Raw genomic sequence first — 27,896 nt, forward strand, 5'->3', positions numbered from 1 at the left:
ATAGAGGAGGAGAAGTGGTCTCGACAAAGAAAATAAACAGCCTGTATATTAAGCCAACACATATTATGATTAAAAGTAATAATATTATTTATAATAGCGAACAAAAACTTCTTAGTACATAGTACAGTAAATTATTTGACAGTTTTTATATAAGTGTGGCATCCAAAAACATTTAAAAATATGAACAGAAAAAATGTATTATTTATTAAAATAAACGTGGGAGAATAAAAATTATTTAATTTAAACAAGGGATTATGCTTCCCCCTGTCAAATCGTGGTTTTCGTTGTTTACAAAACATATATCGCCCTCATAGAATGCGCATGAGATTTGTATGTGCTCTTTATGACGTATAACACAAACTTCGCCTTCAACATCAGCATTTGTTGTGTATTCATCTGGAAATCTCATACTCCAGAACAATCCTATGATTCGGCATGTGTGTGTAAAATCTATACTGTTGGTCCTATGTTCTGAAAAAAAAGTTTACAAAAGTTAGCCAAACTAAAATTAAGGCTAATTTTATATCCCCACCCAAGAGAAAATGTATATTCAGACACAAAATGTAAACTTTACAGGAGAAAGAAAAATAAAATAACTTATTAATAAATTAATAATTATTAACTTTTTTTTTCTAAACCTATTAACCTTACACACTTTATCATCACCCAACTGCATTACTTGTCTTACCCTTTAACATTCTCCAAAACTAAACACTGTTGTCACCGTTTTACTCCTTCTAATCCTTAGTCCTTTCATTTTAAGTCTCTCAGCCACTTCTACCGGACTTCCCCCACTAACGCTACGTCATCTGTAAACTACATACCCCGAGGCACCTCCCCTGTATATCTTTCGTAATCTCGTCCATTATTAAATAGAACAAGTAAGCACTCAACGCTATACCTGGATGCACAACTACTCTCACACTAAAATCTTCCATTTCTCCAAACACAGTCTTCACTCTTGTACTTGCCCGTACATACATTTCTTCTATTACACTAACTTACACCCTTGGCACTCAATTTTTCTTAAACGTCCACCTCTAAACCTCTAATTAATAAAAAACTAACTAATCAGCTTAAATAAATGAACTTAGAAGGACCCATCTAAGAGTCTAAACGTCATATAAGGTGAATATAAAGGCAGGGATTAGAGCATGAAATTTAAATCTAGGTGAACCCAAAATCCTGAAAATTTAAATTGTGTAATGTTTGTTGGTACGAATATGCATTTTTTCCTTGTAACCACTAATTGTATTATTAGTTTATTATTTACTGTCTCTAATATCGGTTATAAACAATTTTAAAGCTTGTTTCATCTTTTCTCTTCGAATAGCTCCAAGATCATTCGCAGTTGCTCCACGCAAAGCAACTGAAAAATTCAATCAATTTGTTAAACAAAGTAAAAATAATTTTGTAAAGGGTTTTTCTAGTGGCAATTTTGTAACCTCAATTAACACGGCAAAATATCAAATTTAAAAATTACATTATTCGAAAAACAGACTATTAACAAACAAACGAATCGTTAAAATATGTTTTTATTGGAGTTTTAAGTTCACATAATGTCTATTTAAAAAAATAGTTATTCGAAAATCTATTATTTTTCAACCAAATAATAATTTATTCGACTTGTATGTTACTTAAAAAAATCAATTGTTTAATGACAAATTCTATATATTAATCTAGCTAGTAACAGTGATCAAAGTGAAGATAAAGTAAAAAACTTTAAGCAACAGTAAGGTAATTAATTTCAAACCCTTTTTGTGATACTTTTTTATAGTAAGGTGATGTGCGGTAACTAAAATTACTGGCATAATTTTTCACCGACAATTAAAATGCTAATTGATTTAAATATTACATACAAATATCGACTAGTGAATACTAGCTGATACTATTTTTTTATTAAAATAACTAAAAACAAATAATTTTTTTGTTTAATATTTGTATGGTAGATATAAATGGGTATATCGGGATTTGAAGTCAAAACGTGTAACGTTATAAGTTTAAAAGTTTAATGAAAGTATCATTTTTTTGCGTTCAGTTGGAGGTAAAGGTTTTTGAACGTTAAAATATATAGCGTTTAAATGAACGTTTAGTTGTTGACCAAATATTTGTATTATGTTATGTTTAGTTAAATATAAACTTGTAAATTGAACTTTAAATTTTAACAGTTTATTACAATTACGTTACGAAAACTGGATTGACTTAACATAAATAACCGATTGATCATCTAGATTTTAAGCGCTATTTACGACTGCCGAATAAAGTGTAATTACCTGGATATGTAATCTTATCCTTATCAAGGCCTGTAACAAAAACATCATATGCAATAAATAATAGTACGATTATTGAAAATAAATATTTTATTAGATTTACGTATAAGAGTAAATTTAAAACTGAGATTACTTAGGCCAATTAATTAGCTTAATCGTTTATTTATGAAAGATGATTCGTCACAATTTTGTTGAAAATTACAAGTACCATAGATATGATATTGGGCTGTAGGTCATTCCAAAATTTGGGTGCAAAAATCGTGTGACGATTTCACGGCACCAACGTGAATATAGAGATTTAGTGATTGAATATTAATAATGAGTACCAGGGTACTATAAAACACACGTTTTCATTGTCGCCGCCACCACAAGTGTGCTTTGACTTCAGCTACTGAATACGTGCCATACCGACAATTATCAAAAACGCATTCTGCCGCCTCCAGCTACAGTATCAGGGACCATATGCTAAGTTTCATCACACCTATAGGCGGCTAAGACTCGTACAAAAATCCGATACAAAAGGGCCAAATTCGTTCTATTAAAATTCATACTATTAGTTGAACAATAAATTGAAAAATCGGTATTCACAAATTAAAATAAGTATAGCGCATAAGAATCAAACATATTTTTTATATTTTTTTAAAGTAAAAGTGAATGTGAATCACAGTTATTTTTAATTACCTGAAATTTTAACTATCAGTTTTGTAAAGTTTTTGAGAAAACATGTTGAATTTTATAATTACCATATTCTCTGTTTAATTCTAGTTGCAGTTTTTCCTCCAATGCCTTCTCTATAATTTAAACCATAAATTGTTTATATATGTCTACTATTGTTATGGCAAAATTAAAATGCATACGATTTTTTTCATAATTAAAAAACTAATGTAAAAGCCATTTGTAATGTATAATGTATTATAAATATGAAATATGAATTACGGTATTCCAAGTTTTCATCAATACTTCGTTCTGAAATTAAAACAAAAACATTTTGTACTGGTGAAGAACCACCAACTATTTGGAAATATTTTCAATTATTACCAGGTAGTGCAAACATAAAAGTCATTTTCTCTGAAATTATGATTACAAAAAAATTATTTTTAAACGATATTAGACTTAATTTCATGTTCCAATATAAATTTAAATAAAGAAGTCAAGGTATAAAATACACGTTTAATACTAATAAGGAAGTTAAATTTACAAATAAATATTGAGTGATTTAAATTTAATATTTAGATCACTTATAAATTTGCATTGATACATTTTTGCAATTATTGTATCACTTCTAAAACACTTCTTCTACTAGCAAACCTAATCGGTTTGGTTTAAAAATAATAATTACTCATTATTTCTTCATCTAGACGAACAACAAAATATATTATTTTGTTCCTAATGGTTTCTGAAATAAATAAATATTTGATTAAGTTAAAAAAAAATCAAATGATATTTAAATGCGACAAATTATGTACAAAAATGTTCTGAATAGTAATACATTTTGAGTTAAACGTGGCTCATTTAACTAGTGATAAACCGTCTTTGAATTTGATAACACAATTATTATTATATAATATTTATTCTAGATCATAAATAATATTGTAGAAACTAAATTATAATGAAATCATATTATTCGTGTGTGACACTCTTTTGAGAAATATTCTCAATACAATTCACATTATTTGAGCTTATTATACCTCGACTTCACCAGTATTGATAATTCCTGGAGTACTCCGGTAAAAACCATTTTTTTTAAAAATACAATACACAAAAGCTATTTTGGAAACATTTTTTCATAAAGATTATAGTTCATAAAAATACATCACCTTATAGTCAGGCAAATGGCAAGTATAACAAAACCATTAAAATTATTGTATTACTCATTTTTAGTATGTCTTACCATCTGAAATATGTCTGTCTATGAGTAGGTCTGTAACAAATTATGTATAAAAACTGTAAGTCTTAAAACTTAAATGTATTTTGTAAACAAAACATGTACTGACTTGTAAATTTAAGTCTCTTTCTATCTTCTATATTATCTGTAAAAAAATTGAATATTGAAGTTTCTTAGTTATTTTAAACCTAAGCCAAGTACCTTTATTAAGTGTGCCAGGAGTTCTTGGAGTATATGATCGACTAGTACTTGCCAAAACATTTAAAAATGGACAGAGCAGTAAAACAAATAAAATTTTCATTTTCGTCTGTAAAATATAATGCAAATTAAAACATGTTATGTTAGACGGAGATATACTTATAATAAAATCTAAACATTTATTGCAGAATTCTCTATGTACATATTTTAACTCCATGCGGGATTATTTCTATTGCATTATGTTTACTTATTTACATTGCTTTGAAATGTTGTTTAAACTTCTGTTGTTTTACACATTCAGGTAAAAAATCATGGTTTTCTTATATTGATGAAAAGATCAAAGATAAGTTACGATTACAGAAAATATTAAAAAAACAATTATTGACAAATTTATACTATTTTTTACAATACTATTTTCAACAATCATTATTAAGTACCTTAAATAGAACTAAAAAGTAAATAATAAAATAAATAAAAAACTTTTATTAAAACATGTTTTCAAAAAAATATTAAAAAGGTGAACTAAAAATTAAAAAATAATTTTATTATAAGGCCAATTTACCAATCAATTGGTTCACATTTTTTGAAAAATGTCAGTTCCTTTGAAAACAGCTAAAAATTAATTACAATTTTAAATAATGTTAAACATCTTTATATTTTGACTAAAAAGATAAGCATGGGCCCTCATCAAAGTCCAAATTCATTAAGTAATGTAAAATGTATGTGTCACACACTTATATTAAACCAAATTTGAATTACAAAAATACTTACAATATAAAACATTAACATTTTAACTGATAAAATTATTAGGGACTTAGTTGAATAGGGTTCCTATTTTTCTTTTTAGTCAATGGTTAAAAAAATTTCACATTATTTAAAATTGTAGTTGTTTAAGTATTTTTGGATGTTGTTAAAGTAACTGATATTTTGTAAAATGCGCTACAACTGGTTGGTAAATTGTTGTATTAAAATTATTTTTTACTTTTTAGCTCACTTTTTTACTATTTCTTAGAAAAGCATGTTTTTAAAAAAACTTTTTAAATTGAGAATAATGTACTAATAATTTTGAATAGTCGACAACAAGTTTTGGATATCTAAAAATAATTCATACATAACATTTTACAATTAATACATTAGACATGTAGAACATATATAAACCCAGTAAATATAAAAAAACAATTTCGTAAATTGCTTACTTTTAAAACTGCAATGATAGCTATACTGACTGCTTCAATGGTTTTTTACGACTGATCAAATGGCTTATATATTGCCGACCGAAACAACAATAACTAGTCGTATTGTGCAGAATTGTTTATGCGAATTTGTTAACATAAGCAACGTTATTCATTTTTTGTTAAAAACAACATATTTACATAATTTCGAATCATATTTCCAAGTTGAGTATAGTATTATATTTGTGTACTAAATACTAAACCTTACAAAACAATTTGTGAGTACGATTACCGAAAACGCAATATTAAAATTACCAGAATCGACTATTTGTTACCCAAGCGAAAAAAATAGAATTAAATTTTAATGGGGATAATACATTTTTTTTAACTAGTTAGGAAAACCAATTTAATTTTAATTAGATTTATTACATTTAATAATTTGGGCGTGTTTAATGTTTGCTAACTTGAGTCAGTCTATTTTTGTATTTTTATATCCATCTGACCAAGTGAAATTAATACTTGTATTACAGAATATACACATTTTATGTGTGAAAATTAAAAGTAAATAAACTATTAAAAAACTTTTCTTTGTAGAAAAATAATATACATTTTTGTCAAAACCCGATCTCTACGAGTTACCATCTTTATTCCCGTAAATTGTTGTAAACATTTTAATCAGATTATCATATTGGCACCGAGAATCATGAATGGTTTAAAATCACTTATCCTATACTTAAATACTCTACAATATACTTATATTGCAATTCAGTATTTGTTGTATTGATGCATTTGTTTTATAGTTTTCTGATTTTGCATCCATTTTAATGAATAAATAAGGTTCCTTTTAATTCATAAAAAAGTGCTTTATTTACAATAATACAAATTTTAATATCTAAAAAACATAGGAGAATATAAACAAACACAACCATACATTTTACTAGTAAAAAAGTAGATACTGAAGTCTGCCCGTTACTGCAGAAAAATGATAAAATAGTGAACTGTTACAAAAATTAGGAAAGCGCAGTTGAAATCTTATAACAGAATAAATTAGGTTATACTAAAATTTAAAAATTTGGATAGCAAAAAAATGTACACAATAAAACAAATGTATTTCATATGTAAAAATTTGATAAAAGAGGAATTTAATTCCTTATGTCTCGATTTATATGTAAACATCTTTTTTATTTATAATTTACCTAACTAAAGTTAAATAATATGACACTTTTTTAGCTTTTGGAAAAACACTATAATAGTTGTATAGATGATAGAATAGTTTAAAAACACAATTAATACTGGTATTCATATGATACTAGAATTGTACATATTAGCTTCTTCCATGACTTGTTAATTATAGCGTTAAGACACACTATATTTTGTCACTTTGTGTAATACCTATTTTAAAAACATGTCAGGAGGTATAATTGAAGTAGATATCAATCTATTAAACTCAAATTAAGTTTGAGTATTTACTATTATATTACAGCTGTTATTTAGTATCGTATCAATGTTGTTTCACTCCTTAATTTGTATAGATTTATGCAAAACTTTATTAATACTGTTTGCTTTATTGTCAAACACTTGATATGAACATGTCGCGTAAAATAAAATTCAAACTGTGATATTTTAGTATGTGATTTTGTATTTTTGACTAAAACATAAAATATAAGGTATTTAATAATTTATCTAATGTAGCGCATTAGGGTAGGGGCATATTGAGTTAAAGCTGCCTGTTGATTACAAATCTTTGAGCAACAACATTGTTTAAGTGATAAGGTCAATTTCGAAATAACGCTTATCTTACGGACACAGCTAATCCGCCTGACAGCTGCAGTGTCCTCTGCGCCACATAATGCCTATATTTAATTTTTATTATTTGAATATTTTGGATTTCTTGTTTTGGTTTTTATGGATTATATTACTGTGACTAATGACTACAACACAAAATATAATAACCGGGCCCTATTAAATTTTAAATCACTGTTTGGGGGAATATATTTCTCCCCATTTCTTAAATCAGTAAAGATTTTATTTGTAAGTTTTTGTTTATTATTTCAAGATGTTTCAGAAAAAGTGGTAGTATTATGGTCGTTGTTTATAATAAGTATTAAATACAAATTTAAAATTTATCAGGACCACCATAAATATATGACATATATTTACTTTTCCCTTTATCATACTTGTTTTATAAACATAACTTAGTTTTAATGATTTTTTGTAAAACCATTAATCAAGTAAAATGTATCTGAAATCTGCATACTTTAATAAAACTTGAAAATCCAATATTTCATTATTGTTTTTTTCAAAACCTAGCTGTTTTTCACGGCGGGTATTGTAATATAAACAAATGGTAAGTTCGTATAGGTAGTACAAACTTTGAATATTATAAGAATCTTCGTATATTACAAAAACAATTTGTATGGTTTTAATATCTATTTTTTTATCGAAAACGAGGTGTTTTTCTTAACATGTTTGTTTTGCAGTTGTTTTTGTCTTTAAATGTTTGACCTACATTATTTCTTGCACAGTAGAATCATGGTGTTTTAATAATTGTAGCAGATGCCCTGATACGTCTAATTATTAATATTTTACGTGTTACACTTAAAAGGCATTTTTAAACAATACTTTTTCTAAAATTTAATAGGTACGACATTTTCCCACAATTCGTGTGGTTTTAAATTGCGCGGTTATTTAACAACATGAAAACATAATAAGCTACCATCTTTATTACCGTAACTTCAAATTATTATACTTCTTATATTTTGATTATTTAACATTTATTATAGATACTTATTTTTCTAATTTAGTCCTAATAATATTGAATGACTTATATCATTTAACATTCAAGACCTTATTTTCTTTATAATATTTCTTTAATGTACGTATATGTGTATAATATCATCAAAAGCTGTTTGAGACATTTTATTTAGTGATTTTAGCCGAGAAGGTTTAGGCTATACAATTGAGTTCTATACAAAATTTACCCTTGCATAAAATTAGAATTTTTTTTTTTTTTGAAATTATGTTTTTAGCAGGTAAAAATGTATGAAGTCGCAATTGATGATTAAGAATATTATTTGTTTTTTATTTTGGATTATTACTCTACTTTTATTAATAATAAAATATTAAAAATGTAAATTAAAATTTTTAAGTATTTTAAATATTTTAACAGAAGAGTAGTATTTATAAAATAATTATAATAAAGCAAAAAAATTATGTATATACATTATGGTGGTCGTTAATTTATTTCAATTCTGGTTGGTGAAGTATAGAAAAAGTTTTGAAATGTTGAAAATAAATGCTCTATCTTTTGCAGATTTTTCACTTGAGAATAACAGGTGCCGCACATGGCCTCAAGATTTTTATTGAAATAACATTGTTATTATTTTTTTCCATTAACTGTTTTATTACGACGGCTAATTAACTGAAAAAAAATGTTCAACTATGAAGAATTTTCGGGAATTAGTGCTGGTACAAATGAGAATGTAGACAAAAGACAATCCAATTAATTTCCAATTTGTACAAAAATATTTTTTGCATATTCATTATTAATAATGAATACTTCTAAATCTAGACTGTTTCAATGATATCTACATTATGACTCGTGTTTACATATTATTGTATACAGGGTTATTCTTTTAGCATGAACCACTCAATATCTCATAGGGTTTAATAAGAAATCAAAATATTTTTTTTCATATTGTTGTTATACAATGTGATCTCAATTTTTCACAAAGTTTTTTTTTTTACCTCAATCCCAACTTAGTTTTTTTTTATACAACCTTTGAAACCTAAATGGTTACGTTTATATTTTATTAACTTTTTAAATTGAAAATAATGTACTAAAAATGTTGACTGGTCGATAACCAGTTTCGGATAACTATTTTTGAAGTTATTGAAGATTCAAGTTTAGGGCAGGAGGAAAGGTGGACTGTAGTATTATTTTTATCTGCACGCATTTCCCAACCGCACTTCACCTCCCATCTTAACTTTGAAACTCTTTAAACATAGTTATTCAAAACTAGTTATCGACCACTCAAAATGTTTAATAACTTTAATAATATTAAAATGTTATGTGATAGCTATTTTAAATAAATTGGTATGATAATTTGTTTCATCAAAAACAAAAACTATACATATTTTAATGTGTAAAATTAAAAATCTTGGAACAACCAACACTCGTAGTTATTTTTTTATCTATTTACACTGCTACAGCAACATCAGAAAAATTGTTCAAACATTTAAATACACAACGGACAAAACCAAATATGAAAACATCTTGTTTTTGCTTTATTGTACCAACAGGCATTTGTCATTTGCTTACATTATAACAGTCGTTGTGAAATAGTCAAATAGGTAAATAAAGTTACTGATTATACACTAACAAGGTCCGTATGTGTAGCGAAGTCTATTCAGAGGAAAAACAATATTAATATGTTTTAATATTTTGGCTATTTTAAAATAATTGTAAAAACATAAATTGTTTAATTTTTAATTACAAAAATCATAACTCTATTATATACATAATATAACTCTACGTTTGGTTGCAATACCAACTAAACAAATCATAACTCTTAAGGACAAATAACCCATATCTACTACAAGCTATAGAATCTCGATGTTACAATTCTTATAGCAAATTACCTGAAATGACTAATTATTATTGTTTTACGTGTTACAATTTAAATACATTTTTAGATAAAATGTTTTTATTTGCAAAAACGCTAACAATTCTTTTTCTAAAATGTAATACAATATTTTACCACAATTTATATGGTTTAAAATTGCGCGGTTATATTCAACATGAAAATATGTTGTTAGTAAAGGTAACGTGTCGTTTTTTTACAATGACTGTTGCTATGTAAATAAACCACAGTATGTCTAAGATAGTATTATAATAATTTTTAACAAAGCAAAAATATGTTTGCTGAAATTCTTATAACTTTAAAAATAGATATTCGAAACTGGTTATCGACCACTCAAAATATTTAGTAACTTTAAGAATAATAATATGTTATGTGGTAGCTTTTAAAATAATTGGTATAATAATTTGTTTCATCAAAAACAAAAACTATACATATTTTAATGTGTAAAATTAAAAATCTTGGAACAACCAACACTCGTAGTTATTTTTTTATCTATTTACACTGCTACAGCAACATCAGAAAAATTGTTCAAACATTAAAATACACAACGGACAAAACAAAATATGAAAACAACTTGGTTTTGCATTATTTTACCAACAGAAATTTGTCATTTGTTTACATTACAACAGTCGTTGTGAAACAGTCAAATAGGTAAATAAAGTTACTGATTTTACACTAACGAATCTCCGTATATGTAGCGACATCTACTCAGAGGAAAAACAATATTAATATGTTTTAATATTTTTGCTATTTTAAAACAATTGTAAAAACATAAAATTATTTTGAGTTTAAATGGTAGTATTAGTTATAGGGATTCTCCACTTATAACTTATTAGTCGTGTACTAGAAATTATAACCACTCGTTTTCATTGTACCTATTTATGCCAGCAATATTTCATATCAATCATTTAATATTCATAACATAAGAAGGGGAAATCCCATATTTTCTGAGTTATGTCTAAAAATTTCCGTGGATTAAATAATTATATGAAAATTATCAAATATTAATTACATTAATATTATCGAGCCCTAGGCATTGATAAAAATTAACACGGGGAAGATACTTATCATACAGACTACACCATTATAATGTTATATCTATACATTATCATTTTTAGATGTGTATAGATATAACACATAATACTAAATAGGTCTTTTGCTTACATTGGAAGTGATCCTTCTCCTTTTTTTATTCTTTGATATTATTACGGCCATTATTATATTTTATCACTATCAGTCCATTCCGATTTCCGCAACGTAGTCTTTTGGGTTTTATTATCAATGTAAAATTTGAATAATAACACTTATTAATATAACACCTTAATTAAATTTAATAAAAATACCTTTAGTATAATAAGTAGTAGTAACCAATTAAGTAGTACATATGTATTAGTATTTATAACGAATAAATTAGAAATAGAAGAAATAAATAATAAGTACCATAGTGCAGATCTTTGAATATTATTCGATACAAAAAATTTAAGCATTGAATTTATACTTTATTATTATTAGCCAACTGTACATTATTCGAATTCTAAAATATATTTAAACTAAAGAATTTTAAGAATTTAGACTTCATGTAATCTTTTACTTAATGACTCATAATACTTTGCAGTAAAATATTTGAAAGAAAAAAAATAATAAAAGTATTGGAATATTGTTGTAACAAAGTAGATTCAGACAAGTTTTTTATTATATATACTATATTGTTTTTCAAAACAACTTTAAAGATAAGTAATGTTTAGTTTAAGAATACCAATTTCTATTGGAATTAAACGCATATATATTTAAAATTATAGTAAAATGGTTTGTGTTACTTGTTAGTATTATTATAAACAGCACATAGCTGAAAACCCTGATTTCTACGAAGTACCATCTTTATTCCCATAACTTGTTATTCACATTTTGATCTTAATCTTAAAATCTTAAAACAGAATAAATAAAGAGAAATTAAAATTAAAAAATTTGGATAGCAAAAGAATGTACTCAATAAAACAAATGAATGTATCAATGAAATTCTTTTGCAAAAATTTGATAAAAGAGGAATTTAATTCCTGATGTCTTGATTTATATGTTAACATCTTTTTTATTTATAATTTGAGCAATTACAAAATAAGTTAACACAATATTTCTTTTGAAACATAGTACGATTTTTGTTTTTTATAGAATAGAAGAATATTACTTTTTCATATAATTAGGTAAATAACGAATATTTCTTTAAAATAACTAAAATTAAATAATATGACACTTTTTAAGCTTTTGGAAAAATGCTACAATAGTTATATAGATTTACTTTAAGAAAAAAGCAATTTTTATATTAATAGTTAATGATATTCGAACAATTCCCATAACTTGTATAGTTGTATCCAATAATGGGCAAAAAAAAAAAAATAATTGATTCTAAAAAACAAATGGGAGTTGTGATATTTCGGATTACTTGTTTTGGTTTTTATGGGTAATACTACTGTGATTAGTGACAACAACACACAATATAATAACCGGGTCCAACTAAATTTTAAATATTTGTTTAGGGGAATACATATTTCTTAAATCAGTAAAGACTTTAAATGTAATTTTTTGTTTATTATTTCAAGATGTTTCAGAAAATGTGGTAGCATTATGTTCGTTATTTATTATAATTATTAAATGCAAATTTAAAAATTTATCAGGTCCAAATTAGGGTAACATCAAGGAGTTTAAATGTGGGAAATAAATGGTATTTAGGTTCACAAATGATAAAACAAAATATTTTTAATAATTTTTATTAAACTTTATATTATTGTAAATTTTTTGTTTTAATTAAAACGTCTTTTACGTTCACCGCACAAAGTAAAGAGATACATTTATTAGAGCATTTGTTTTCTTGGTTTCCATTTTAATCTTTTTTTTTTTAACACATTAAGAATTGTTAATTTTTACAAAACCATGTGTATAGTTTTATTGTAGTTTTTTTAAATTGAATGTAAAATGTTATCTGCTTGTATTGAGGCAGTAAACAAATGAAAATACGAGCTAATTTTTGTAACAATTTTTGTTTTGATGCTTGTGTTTGTATGTATTGTAGAACGTTATTTTATATTAACTGTAAATATATTATGTGCAGGCGTGTGGTGGAGTGACATAAGGTGGCAGTGTATCAACACACAGTCGCCGGTTCGAATCTCGGCCACTGGCAATTTGTTCTTGCCAGGTACAAGCCCAAAAATGCCAAACTTAAACGTCTAAGCCCCGATCGGTGGAAATAACGGACGTTAAACGTAAGAGTGAGACATACAGTAAATGTATTACGATTTCCTGAACTAAAAATGTTTTATAATTATAGCTTATTGCAAGGAGTTTTTGTAAATTCATTTGTTGTATAAATTGCACTCCAATATTTTTTTTTTTTATCAAAACCAAGCAGTTTTTTACAGCAACTGTTGTAATGTAAACAAATGGTAGGTTCTTTTAGGTATCACAAACAAGGATTCAAATTCTATGAATCATTGAATTTTACAGTAACAATTTGTATAGTTTTTTATCGAAACTTATTTTTTTATCAAAAACGAGTTATTTTTCTTAACATATTTTGATATCTAGTTGCTTTTGTATTTAAATGTTTAACCTATGTTATTTTTTTTATAATATTTTACAATTTTTTTCCACAATTTGCATGGTTTTAAGTTGCGCGGTTATTTTTCAACACGAAAATATGTTGTTAGCAAAGTTAACGTTTCGTTTTTACAACGACTGTTGCTATGTAAATTAATCGCAACACCTGTTAGAGTCGTATACTTATAATTTAAAATGACTAATCTGAAGATCTTATTAATTTACATAAGTTTGACTCTAAAAAAGTAAAAAAACAATATAACTATAACGATTATTCTACATTTGGCTACAATTCCTATTAAACACAATTTTAAAAATTAAGGACAAAAAACCTATATTTACTACAATGTATTCAACTCAAATTGAGTTTATGTATTTATTATTATATTAAAGTTGTTATTATGTAACATAAAATTGTTGTTTCACTCTTGTGTAAGATTTGTGTAAGATGTGTACAGATTTATGCAAAACTACATTAATATTGTCTATTTGGTCGTCAAATTCTTGATATAGACAGTCACATAGAATATATTTCAAACTGTGATATTTTAGCTTTGTGTTTTTGTATTTTTGACTAAAACATAAAATATAAGGTATTTAATAATTTATCTAATGTAGCGCATTAGGGTAGGAGCTAATTGAGTTAAGGCTGCCTGTTGGTTACAAATCTTTGAGCAACATAATTGTTTAAGTGATAAGATTAATTTCAAAATATCGCTTATCTTACGGACACAGCTAATCCGCCTGACACCTGTAGTGTGCTGTACTGCGCCACATAAAGCCCTGCATTAATTTTTATAATTTTAATATTTCTAAAAAAAAATGTATTAGTTGGGTTCGTATAAAAATACAAGCTGTTATTTATAACAAATTTTGTTTTGTTGCTTGTGGTTTAAAATGTTTGAATGCATTGTATAGCCCTATTGTCATAATAATTGTTACTAATATCATAGTATATCATACTTGTTTTATAAATATAACTTAGTTTTAAAGATTTTTTGTAAAACCATGGATGAAGTGAAATGTATCTGGAATCTGCATACTTTAATAAACGTTGTAATCCAAGATTTCATTACTGTTTTTTTTAAAACCAAGCTGTTTTTTACAATTGTTGTAATGTGAACAAACAGTAGGTATCAAAAACTTCGAATATTTTAAGAATCTTCGTATTTTGCAAAAACAATTTGCATGGTTTTATTTTTTATTTTTTTATCAACAACGACAATTGTTTTATCAACAATTGTCTACTTGATCGTCAAATACTTGATGTGAACAGTCACATAAAATATAATTCAAACTGTGATATTTTAGCTTTGCTGTGTTGTATTTTTGACTACAGCATAAAATATAATATTTACTAATTTATCTAATGCAGCGCAATTAGAGGGGGGGGGCATTTGGGTAAGGGCTGCTTGCTGGTTACAAGTTATTTTTTTGTTGCAAATTTTGTTTTTATGCTCGTGTTAGAATGTATTGTAAAACGTTATTGATATGTTAACTGTGAATGTATTGTGTGCAGGCACGTGGTGAAATGAGATAAGGCGATAGTGTGTCAACACACACGTTAATCGTAAGAAAGAGACATATAGTGAATGTATTGAGGTTTCCTAAACCAGAAATGTTTTATAATTATAGCTTATTACAAGGAGTTTTTGTAAATTAATTTGTTGTGTAAATTGTACTCCAATATTGTATTATTGTTTTTTTTTAACAAAACCAAGCTTTTTTTCACAGCGACTATAATAATGTAAACAAATGGTAGGTTCTCCATATGTATCACATTCAAAGATTCAAATTCTATGAATCTTTGAATTTTATAATAACAATTTGTATAGTTTTTTCAACTTAATTTTTTATCGAAAACGAGTTGTTTTTCTTAACATATTTTGATTTGCAGTTGCTTTTGTATATAAATGTTTGACCTATTTTATCTGTTGTTGTTTTTTTTTCCACAAACGCTTGCAGTGCTTTTTATAAGATTATAAATAATACATTATTTTTCTACATTTTAAATGGTTTTAAATTGCATGGTTATTTGTCAACATGAAAACATGTTGTTTTAATGAAAATAATTCACAACACCTCTAAGAACCATAAACTGCAAATTTTTAACGACTAGGAACTTAATTTACATAATTTTGACTCTAAAAAAGAAAAAAGTAGGTAGGAGGAAAGGTGGAGTCCTCCCGCCCAAAACTTGAAATTTCAGTACTTTAAAAATAACTAAAACTGGTTTTGGTATTCTTAATTAAAATATTTAATGAAATGTATGTGTTATGATTTAAGTTTTAATAGTTGCCATCCAAAAAACTAAGTTGAGAGGGGGTAAAAACAAAAAAAGGCTTTTTTTTATAATATAAGTAAGAGCTGTCATATTTAAACTGTGTATAATTTAAAATCACTGTTTGAGCAAAAATATATTAACCAAACCAATGATGATGATAATTTGTATTTTTTTTTTACTATTTCAAGTCGCCTAAAAAAATATGTTATTTGGGACTATTATTTATAATATAATGTAATAAAATAATTAATTTTAAAATCCGTTTATAATTATTGTAAAATACTTCTAACAAATTAATATTTTATAGTTATAGCTTATTACAAGGAGTTTTTGTAAATTCATTTGTTGTGTAAATTGTTCTCCAATATTGTAGTTTTGTTTTTTTATTTTTATCAAAACCAAGCTGTTTTTCACAGCAACTGTTGTAATGTAAACAAATAGTAGGTGCTCCATATGTATCACAAACAAATATTCATATTCTATGAATCTTTGAATTTTACAATAACAATTTGTATAGTTCTTTTAACTTATTTTTTTATCGAAAACGAGTTTTTTTTCTTAACATATTTTGATTTGCAGTTGCTTTTGTGTATAAATGTTTGACCTATTTTATCTAACCACACATCCCCTCCCATCTTAACTTTAAAACTCTAATAACTTTAAAAATAGCTTTCCAAAATAGGGTTACGGACCAGTCAACATTATTAGTACATTATTCTCAATTCAAAAAGTTAATGAATTTTATGTGTCACCGTTTATGTATCAAAAAAACAAGTTTGGAAGGGGAGTAAAAACAAAATTAGAAGCGTTTGAGCTCATATTGTATAAACAAATTATGGAAAAAAAATAAATTATTAATTAAACAAAGTGAGATATTGAGTGGTACACAATAAGTTGGTCATCCTGTATTAAAGCTATTTTAAAATAAATGTAATGTCAACGATTTTGACCAATAATAAAAAAATAACAATACATATTTTGTAAAATATGAGTTTTTAAAATGTTAACTTAAAAGATTGTATGAAGTAACACACATAGGTATTTGTCATTTGTTTACATTACTACAATAATTTCAGTAATATGGTTTAAAAAAAACTTAAATTCGTAATAGAACTATAATAATATTGAAACTTTATGATAGTTAAATGTACTTCTCATTTGTTTACATTGTAACAGTTGTTGTGAAATAATGGTGTTGGATTATACGCATGTATAACTTGGTGGAAGTTAGTATTTAAGTAGAAATAAAAACACAACAATAATATGATTGAACCTAATACTATTAAACATAAAAACACACAGTATATATACAGAGAATAGTATATACAACGTTCGTTGCAGTTATAACAGCATCCGTAGTAGTACCAGACACCTTAATACTATGGCTTGTGTATAATAAAATCTAGGTCACAAATGAAAATGGTCCTTGTATCAAACAAATTTTATATATTACATAATGATTTCTATAATGTTCGCATATACTATTATATATAAAGAGAAACCGTTGCTTGACGTTTTGCTTGCCATGAAATTGTAGATGACCCCAACATGAATAAATGTGCCTAAGTTGATCTCCTTGTTTCTAAATCTCCGGCATAATCAGAATCTGTGAATATTCTTAAATCTAAATTATTATCAGATTTATAAACCAATCCGTAATAAATTGTATGTTTTACGTAACGCATAATGCTTTTGACCATTGATCAATGAGCATTAGTTGGTTTTGCAAAAAATCGTGACATAAAATTGACTGCAAATGCCAAATCTGGTTTTGTTAATTGTGACAGGAATAAACTTCCCACAGCTTCGCGATACGGTACTTGACCTTCTTCTAGTACTGTTGAATCCGTGTGAGCATCCAATATCGTTGACTTATCAATGGGTATTGAAATTTCCTTTGCATTTAACATATTAATACGTTTAATAACAATTCTAGAATAATTAGTTTGATTAATAAATAATAATCCATCATCTAACATCTTATCCCCATTCCTTGAAAATAATCCATGGTACCAGTTTCACTTATTTTTCAAACTTAGAGAATAATTACAGGTATTATTGTTTAACTGGCTGACGCAATGACACCATCATCAACAAAAATAGCCAAAAATCAATGTTTTATTATTATCATGATTAGTGAAAACCCACGAATCATATTTACTTTGAATTAAATTGAATTGTAATAGGACATTTTTAAACCATGAACTCCAACATCGTCGAGATTGTTTTAATCCATACAACGATTTACGTAATCTGCAAACCCAACCTGAATTGTCATCATATCCGATCGGTTGTTCCATATATAGTTCGTCTTTTAACATACCATAAGAAATTTTGTACCAGTGTCAAATTGGTATAATTCCAATTTCTGAGACGCATTTATGGCCAAAATTGTTCTGATAGATTCAAATATGGCTACAGGTGAGAATGTCTTGTTATTATTTATTCCGTTTCTCTGTCGAGAACCTTATACAGCTAATCGTGCCTTAAATCTAACAATATGCCCGTTAACATTGTACTTGATTTTGTAAACCCAGGAACTATTTAACACTAGCTTTCCTACTGGAGTTGGCACTAACGTCCAGGTGTCATTAGTTTGCAATGAAATTATTTCGTCGTCCATGGCTTGAATACAATTATTTTTGTACTCACAGCTTCATTTTAGTTTATTGGTACGAATGTGCAAGCAGTGACAAAATGGATTTATTTGAAAAAAAATATAAGGGCTTAAACGTACTAAGATTAAATAATGGTGAGCAATTTCGACAGATGGGATGAATAGAGGAGGAGAAGTGGTCTAGACAAAGAAAATAAACAGCCTGTATATTAAGCCAATACATATTATGATTAAAAGTAATAATAGTATTATTTATAATAGCGAACAAAGACTTCTTAGTACATAGTACAGTAAATTATTTGACAGTTTTTATATAAGTGTGGCATCCAAAAACATTTAAAAATATGAACAGAAAAAATGTATAATTTATTAAAATAAACGTGGGAGAATAAAAATTATTTAATTTAAACAAGGGATTATGCTTCCCCCTGTCAAATCGTGGTTTTCGTTGTTTACAAAACATAAATCGTCCTCATAGAATGCGCATGAGATTTTTATGAGCTCTTTATGACGTATAACACAAACTTCGCCTACAACATCAGCATTTGTTGTGTATTCATCTGGAAATCTCATACTCCAGAACAATCCTACGATTCGACATGTGTGTGTAAAATCTATAGGGTTGGTCCTATGTTCTGAAAAAAAAGTTTACAAAAGTTAGCCAAACTAAAATTAAGCCTAATTTTATGTCCCCACCCAAGAGAAAATGTATATTCAGACACAAAATGTAAATTTTACAGGAGAAAGAAAAATAAAATTACTTATTAATAAATTAATAATTATTAACTTTTCTTCCTAAACCTATCAACCTACTCTTACACTAAAATCTTCCATTTCTCCACACACAGTCTTCACTCTTGTACTTGCCCCTACATAAATTTCATCTATTACTTTCACTTACACTATTTGCACTCATTTTTTCTTAAACGGCCACCCCTAAACCTCTAATTAATAAATAACTAAGTAATTAGTTAGAATAAATGAACTAAGAAGGACCCATCTAAGAGTCCAAACGTCATAAAAGGTATATATATAACGGTGAATAGAGCGTGCAATTTAAATCTAAGTGAACCGAAAAACTTGAAAATTGTAATTTTTTATTTAATAATTTTTTGTTCGGATATAAACCTTATAAAAACTGTAACGATGAAATAATAATTAAAAAACTTGTTTAACTAAGTTTATAGATTTTTGAACTAGGAAAATAGTTGGACGATTTATTTATGTAGTTTTTTTAACTATAAATGTGTAATGTTTGTTGGTCCGAATATGCATTTTTTCCGTGTAACTACTAGTTTTTTTAATAGTTTATTATTTACTGTCTCTTATATCGGTTATAAACGATTTTAAAGCTAGTTTCATCATTCCTCTTCGAACAGCTCCAAGATCATTCGCAGTTGCTCTACGACTACCAGCTGAAAAATTCAATCAATTTGTTAAAGAAAGTAAAAATAATGTTGTAAAGGGTTTTTCCAATGGCAATTTTGTAACCTCAGTTAACACAGCAAAATTTCAAAATTAAAAACTACATTATTCGAAAAACACACATTTAACAAACAAACAAATCGTTAAAATATGTTTTTATTGGAGTTTTAAGTTCACATTGTGTCTATTTAAAAAAATAGTTATTCGAAAATCTATTATTTTTTAACCAAATAATAATTTATTCGACTTGTATGTTACTTTAAAAAATCAATTGTTTAATGACAAATTCTATATATTAATCTAGCTAGTAACAGTGATCAAAGTAAAGATAAAGTAAAAAACTTTAAGCAACAGTAGGGTAATTAATTTGAAACCCTTTTTGTGATATTTTTTTATAGTAAGGTGATGTGGGGTAACTAAAATTACTGGCATAATTTTTCACCGACAATTAAAATGCTAATTGTTTTAAATATTACATACAAATATCGACTAGTGAATACTAGCTGATACTATTTTTTTATTAAAATAACTAAAAATAATTAATTTTGTTTGTTTAATATTTGTATGGTAGATATAAATGGGTATATCGGGATTTGAAGTCAAAACGTGTAACGTTATAAGTTTAAAAGTTTAATGAAAGTATCATTTTTTTGCGTTCAGTTGGAGGTAAAGGTTTTTGAACGTTAAAATATATAGCGTTTAAATGAACGTATAGTTGTTGACCAAATATTTGTATTATGTTATGTTTAGTTAAATATAAACTTGTAAATTGAATTTTTAATTTTCACAGTTTATTACAATTACGTTACGAAAACTGGATTGACTTAACATAAATAACCGATTGATCATCTAGATTTTAAGCGCTATTTACGACTGCCGAATAAAGTGTAATTACCTTGGAATATAACCTCATTGGGAATAAGGCCTGTAACAAAAACATCAAAATATGCAATAAATTATTGTACGATTATTGAAAATAAGTATTTTATTAGATTTACGTATAATAGTAAATTTAAAACTGAGATTACTTAGGCCAATTAATTAGCTTAATCGTTTATTTATGAAAGATGATTCGTCACAATTTTGTTGAAAATTACAAGTACCATAGATATGATATTGGGCTGTAGGTCATTCCAAAATTTGGGTGCAAAAATCGTGTGACGATTTCACGGCACCAACTTGATTATAGAGATTTTGTTATTGAATATTAATAATGAGTACCAGGGTACTATAAAACACACGTTTTCATTGTCGCCGCCACCACAAGTGTGCTTTGACTTCAGCTACTGAATACGTGCCATACCGACAATTATCAAAAACGCACTCTGCCGCCTCCAGCTACAGTATCAGGGACCCATATGCTAAGTTTCATCACACTTATAGGCGGCTAAGACTCGTACAAAAATCCGATACAAAAGGGCCAAATTCGTTCTATTAAAATTCATACTATTAGTTGAACAATAAATTGAAAAATCGGTATTCACAAATTAAAATAAGTATAGCGCATAAGAATCAAACATATTTTTTATATTTTTTTAAAGTAAAAGTGAATGTGAATCACAGTTATTTTTAATTACCTGAAATTTTAACTATCATTTTTGTAAAGTGTTTGAGAAAACATGTTGAATTTTATAATTACCAAATTCTCTGTTTAATTCTAGTTGCAGTTCTTCCTCCAATGCCTTCTCTATAATTTAAACCATAAATTGTTTATATATGTCTACTATTGTTATGGCAAAATTAATATGCATAAGATTTTTCTCATAATTAAAAAACTAATGTAAAAGCCATTTGTAATGTATAATGTATTATGAATATGAAATATGAATTACGGTATTCCAAGTCCTCATCAATACTTCGTTCTGAAATTAAAACGAAAACATTTTGTACTGGTATAGTACAACCAACTATTTGGAAATATTTTCAATTATTACCAGGTAGTGCAAACATAAAAGTCATTTTCTCTGAAATTATGATTACAAAAAAATTATTTTTAAACGATATTAGACTTAATTTCATGTTCCAATATAAATTTAAATAAAGAAGTCAAGGTATAAAATACACGTTTAATAATAATAAGGAAGTTAAATTTACAAATAAATATTGAGTGATTTAAATTTAGTATTTAGATCACTTTTAAATTTGCATTGATCAATTTTTGCAATTTTTTGTATCACTTCTAAAACACTTCTTCTACTAGCAAACCTAATCGGTTTAGTTTTAAAATAATAATTACTCATTATTTCTTCATCTAGACGAACAACAAAATGTATTATTTTGTTCCTAATGGTTCCTGAAATAAATAAATATTTGATTAAGTTAAAAAAAATCAAATGATATTTAAATGCGACAAATTATGTACAAAAATGTTCTGAATAGTAATACATTTTGAGTTAAACGTGGCTCATTTAACTAGTGATAAACCGTCTTTGAATTTGATAACACAATTATTATTATATAATATTTATTCTAGATCATAAATAATATTGTAGAAACTAAATTATAATGAAATCATATTATTCGTGTGGGACACTCTTTTGAGAAATATTCTCAATACAATTCACATTATTTGAGCTTATTATACCTCGACTTCACCAGTATTGATAATTCCTGGTGTACTCCGGTAAAAACCATTTTTTTAAAAATACAATACACAAAGGCTATTTTGAAAACATTTTTTCATAAAGATTATAGTTCATAAAAATACATCACCTGATAGTCAGGCAAATGGAAAGTATAACAAAACCATTAAAATTATTGTATTAATCATTTTTAGTATGTCTTACTTTCTAAAATATGTTTGTCAATGAGTACGTCTGTAACAAATTATGTATAAAAACTGTAAGTCTTAAAACTTAAAAATGTATTTTGTAATAAAAAAATGTACTTACTTGTAAACTTAAGTCTGTTTCTATCTCCTTTATTTGCTGTAAAAAAATTGAATATTGAAGTTTTTTAGTAATTTTAAACCTAAGCCAAGTACCTTTAGTAAGTTTGTCAGGAGTTCTTCGAGTAGGTCTTCTTGGAGTATATGTTTGACTAGAACTTGCCAAAACATTTAAAAATGGACAGAGCAGTAAAACAAAGAAAACATTCATTTTCGACTATAAATTATAGTGCAAATTAAAACATGTTATATTAGACGGAGATATACTTACAATAAAATCTAAACATTTATTGCAGAATTCTCTATGTACATATTTTAACTCCAAGTGGGAATATTTCTATTGCATTATGTTTACTTATTTACATTGCTTTGAAATGTTGTTTAAGCTTCTGTTGTTTTTCACATTCAGGTAAAAAATCATGGTTTTTTTATATTGATGACAAGATCAATTAACCATAAGTTTCCAATACAGAAAATATTAAAAAAACAGTTATTGACAAATTTATACTATTTTTTACAATACTATTTTCAACAATAATTATAACAATTAATAAGTACCTTTAATAGTACTAAAAAGTAAATAATAAAATAAATAAAAAACTTTTATTAAAACATGCTTTTCTAAAAAATAGTAAAAAGGTGAACTAAAATTTAAAAAAATAATTTTATTATAAGGCCAATTTACCAATCAATTGGTTCACATTTTTTGAAAAATGTCAGTTCCTTTGAAAGCAGCGGAAAAATAATTACAATTTTAAATAATGTTAAACATCTTTGTATTTTGACTAAAAAGATAAGCGTGGGCCCTATTCATCAAAGTCCAAATTCATTAAGTAATGTAAAATGTATGTGTCACACACTTATATTAAACCAAATTTAAATTACAAAAAAACTTAGAATATTTAACATTAACATTTTAAATGACAACATTATTAGGGACTATGTTGAATAGGGTACCCACTTTTCTTTTTAGTCAAAAGTTAAAAAAATTTCACATTATTTAAATTGTAGTTAATTGTCGGTTGTTAAAAAGTAACTGACATTTTATAAAATGCGCTACACCTGGTTGGTAAATTGTTCTTGTAGTAAAATTATTTTAGCTTTGATGCAAAGCGAGAAGGTATTGGTTTTACTCTGATCTGTGTTTTTTTTTATCTGTATACAATGTAACTTTTTTAATACTGGACCAATTCCTTCGAGTAGCAACTCTACAAATCGCAAATTTCATCTAGTTGGTACTTTGGGGGGGGGGGGGGGGGGGGTAAAAGTTGAAAAAGTTTAATTCTTCACAGACGAAAGTTGAAAAAACAAAAAAAAAAACCGTACGAGTTTTTAAGTTAGAACTTTTACTGGCTATAATTTCCAGAAAAGTGTCGGATCGAGTTGAAATGTTTAAGAAATAATTATTTGGTATGCCCGCGTCAGTTGTGTCAAATTTAAACTAAACCCATTTCATACCCCCCTAGGGGGGGGTACAAGTTTTTTTGTTTTTCGGGGTTTTTAGCGGTAATTTTAAAACTTTTGGGTTGAAAATCTGCTAGTAGTTGGAACTCATATGTACCCATAACATATTAAACGGGAAAAAAATTCGGCACTACAGTTTTTTTTTAATTGCCGGGAAACTGTGTTTTCGCAGATTTCGTATATTTTAACAAAAACACCAAAAATCTTTAAAAAAAATTGATTAAATCATTAAAACAATTTGATGTTATCTATGCAGAGTGATAAGGGAAAAAAACCTATCCGTGTACTTATTAAGATACTTAATGATTCTGATACGACAAAATCACTGTCGTTATCTCGTTATTTTATAGCCTGCGTTATATAATCTTACCGAAGGTCAACTATGAGTATATAAGGTCCAACTGCCTGCAAATTATGAAGAGGACTGTTGTTTTTTGGGTTCAGATTAAGTGTTGGTTTTTATGCAGTATACCGCCTCAAAATGTATTTTTTATTATACAATTTTTTTAAAGGAAAACTAATGTTTTGCATATTGTTATACTGTTATTCATTTAAAGAGATTCACGCTTGATTGTTTAAATTGTCTAATATTAGATAATCGGCTTTGTGCTAATTTTAAATTTTTAGTTTATCAACTTGTAGCTCTAATTTTGTATAAAATATTTCATTATTTTATTACTATGTACAGATGAAGATAAATTTTAATAATAATTAAGTCATAAATGAAAATACTTTATTTTATGACTAGATCAAATCTCGTGAACATTTAACATCATGATACTGCTCCTATGCTATTATTAAAAAAACACAATTTTTAAAATCTCCATAAAAGGTTATTGTTGAATAACAGGCAACAGCCGACCGCTAGTGGCTATACACGTTAGTAATATTTAACTAATAAGTAATATATGTAGGTAAAATTTATTGTTTTCTCCATCACAGTACCAGTATACGATTTATTTTAATTTAAATGTAAGAAAATCCATTTTTCTTTAGAAAATAACAAGAAATTAATATACAGGATGAGGCAGTAAAACGGCGATTTTCTAATGTATTTAAATTGTAAAACCCGTTTCACTATCCCACCCTTTACATTTTAAGGATCTATGAAAAAGTTTTTTTAGTTGCATTTTATTTTGTACATTGTCAATCTAGTAAAATAGAAGTATAATATAGCTTTGAAATAATATAATCTATAAAGTATAAATAGTTTGTGTGAGATTGCTCTAACGAAAGTATATAATACATAAATATTAATTTTATTGAGAATAAGCGATTATAATTTAAACTATGGAGTACAAACGATTGAAACATGAATCGTCGACCATTCCAACAAAATATAACAAGACATTGTATATGTGTTATTTGGTCCACTAAGTTTTTGCAAAAAATATTCAATTTTATCACTTTTATTTATAATAATTCTTGTAGACCTGTGACCTCTCCGTTTCCTCGTGGCTTTGATTACATTATGCCAATACTCTACTGTACTAGTCCTCTCGGATAAAATCACTTTCATATTAACGCTTTGATGCTCATTTGTAAATACAGAACCTCAATTTAAAACTTTTTAACTTTGCTGGTTTATACTGTGCTTGGTTTGGACTGTACTGGCTTAAAAATACTTACTACCGATTTGCATCGAAGCGTTTTTTCGAAAGTGATTTTATCACTTTCAGATCTAAAAATTCCTGTAAACCTGTGACCTCCCCGTCCCCAATATGCCCCGACCCAACTATGCTCCGTCCCCACTATGCACCGACCCCACTGTACTGGTTTTTTTACTTATAAGTTCACTTTGTTACTATTTCTTAGAAAAGCATGTTTTTAAAAAAACTTTTTAAATTGAGAATAATGTACTAATAATTTTGAATAGTCGACAACAAGTTTTGGATATCTATTTTTGAAGTACTTAAATAATAATAATAATAATATGAGTACCATACAATTTCTGGTGGTATTTTTCAGTTAGTGCACAATAGTTGTTTAAAAAATACATGTTTTTTTGTGTTTAATATGTAAACCTCATATTAGAGTTTCTACTTCTGGTGGAGGAGCTAAAATATCATCATAAATGTATAATAAAATGGTACACAACTAAAGTGCTGAATGTCCTACACCACAATACTAAAAAATAATTCATACCAATTCAAAACACAATAAAATATCATAAAGTTATACATCACTTGTATTAGACCAGCAACAAAAAGTATTAAAAAATATTATATTATGTGTGGTATGGATGAAAACATTTCACATAAACAAAGCAGCAAGAAGCTATAATTTTTTTTTTTTTCATTTTTAAATAACGACTACGTTAACAATTGCCATCAAAGTGTTTAAATCGTTACTAGCGTTTATTTGAAAGTGGTTTTACAACTCATGTCAAAAATAATTCCTGTATAACAGTGACCTTCCCGTCCCTATTGCTTTGATCCCATTATGCCTCGATTCCACTGTACTGGCTTACTAGGATAAAATTACTTTCAAATAAACGATTTGATACGGTCTATGCTATGCGTAGTTATAACCAGAGTTTTGCATAATTCTATTAAAAGATATCTAAAAAATTATCTTAATAACAAATTATTCAAAGTTCATGTTTAAAAATTTATTAAAATAATTTTAAAAATATCATTTACATAGAGTGTAAGTGTTTTTAAAATGATTGTTTCGTAACATTTTTCATTTAGAAAATATATAAAGCCAGTAAGTATAAAAAAACAATTTAGTATAATACTTACTTTTATAGTTGCAATGATACTCGTAGTTATACTGACTGCTTCAATGGTTTTTTTACGACTGATCAAATGGCTTACATATTGCCGACCGAAACAACAATAACTAGTCGTATTGTGCAGAATTGTTTATGCGAATTTGTTAACATAAGCAACGTTATTCATTTTTTGTTATAAACAACATATTTACATAATTCTGAATCGTATCCCCAAGTATAGTACAATATTATATTTGTGTACTAGATACTAAACCTTACAAAACAATTTATGAGTACGATTACCCAAAACGCAATATTAAAATTACCAGACTCGACTACTTGTTACCCAAGAGAAAAAAATAGAATCAAATTTATATGGGGATAATACATTTTTTTTAACTAGTTAGGAAAACCAATTTAATTTTAATTAGATTAATTACATTGTGTCCACTCAGATACGTACATTACAATAATTGGGTATGATTAATGTTTGCTAACTTGAGCCAGTCTATTTTTTAATTTTAATATCCAGCTGACCAAGTGAATTTATCACTTGTATTACAGAATATACACATTTAATGTGTGAAAATTAAAAGTAAATAAACTATTTAAACATTTTTCTTTGTAGAAAAATATTATACATTTATGTCAAAACCCGATCTCTACGGGTTATCATCTTTATTCCCGTAAATTGTTGTAAACATTTTAATCAGATTAGCATATTTGCACCGAGAATCATGAATG

General features: G+C 26.7%; 1 protein-coding gene across 1 annotated transcript; it reads right to left on the reverse strand.

The window, feature by feature from the left end:
* Nucleotides 1-148: 148 nt before the first annotated feature.
* On the reverse strand, nt 149-27,269 carry LOC126833303 (uncharacterized). Its single transcript, XM_050564561.1, has 11 exons — nt 27,181-27,269; nt 23,069-23,189; nt 22,977-23,012; nt 22,872-22,901; nt 22,322-22,378; nt 22,020-22,049; nt 21,918-21,947; nt 21,725-21,772; nt 20,981-21,010; nt 19,980-20,075; nt 149-471 (listed from the first exon to the last, which is right to left on the reverse strand). Exons 2-11 carry the CDS (start codon nt 23,181-23,183, stop codon nt 236-238), a joined length of 708 nt encoding a protein of 235 aa, XP_050420518.1. The 5' UTR covers nt 23,184-23,189; nt 27,181-27,269; the 3' UTR covers nt 149-235.
* Between the last annotated feature and the right edge of the window lie 627 nt (nt 27,270-27,896).

This window comes from Adelges cooleyi, unplaced genomic scaffold, assembly GCF_023614345.1.
Source record: "Adelges cooleyi isolate 19-005CV unplaced genomic scaffold, UGA_ACOO_1.1 ACOO_flye_CR_arks_rails_tigmint_CR_PRNA_1, whole genome shotgun sequence".
Lineage (NCBI taxonomy): Eukaryota > Metazoa > Arthropoda > Insecta > Hemiptera > Adelgidae > Adelges > Adelges cooleyi.

What these genes read in the sequence shown, in the direction of transcription:
- LOC126833303 (XM_050564561.1), bottom strand. Translation starts at nt 23,183, where the DNA reads ATGAATGTTTTCTTTGTTTTACTGCTCTGTCCATTTTTAAATGTTTTG. An exon ending in TGACAAACATATTTTAGAAA is followed by an intron (nt 22,379 to 22,871) that starts GTAAGACATACT and finishes TATTTATTTCAG; the next exon opens with GAACCATTAGGAACAAAATA. An exon ending in TGATGAGGACTTGGAATACC is followed by an intron (nt 21,773 to 21,917) that starts GTAATTCATATT and finishes TTTAAATTATAG; the next exon opens with AGAAGGCATTGGAGGAAGAA.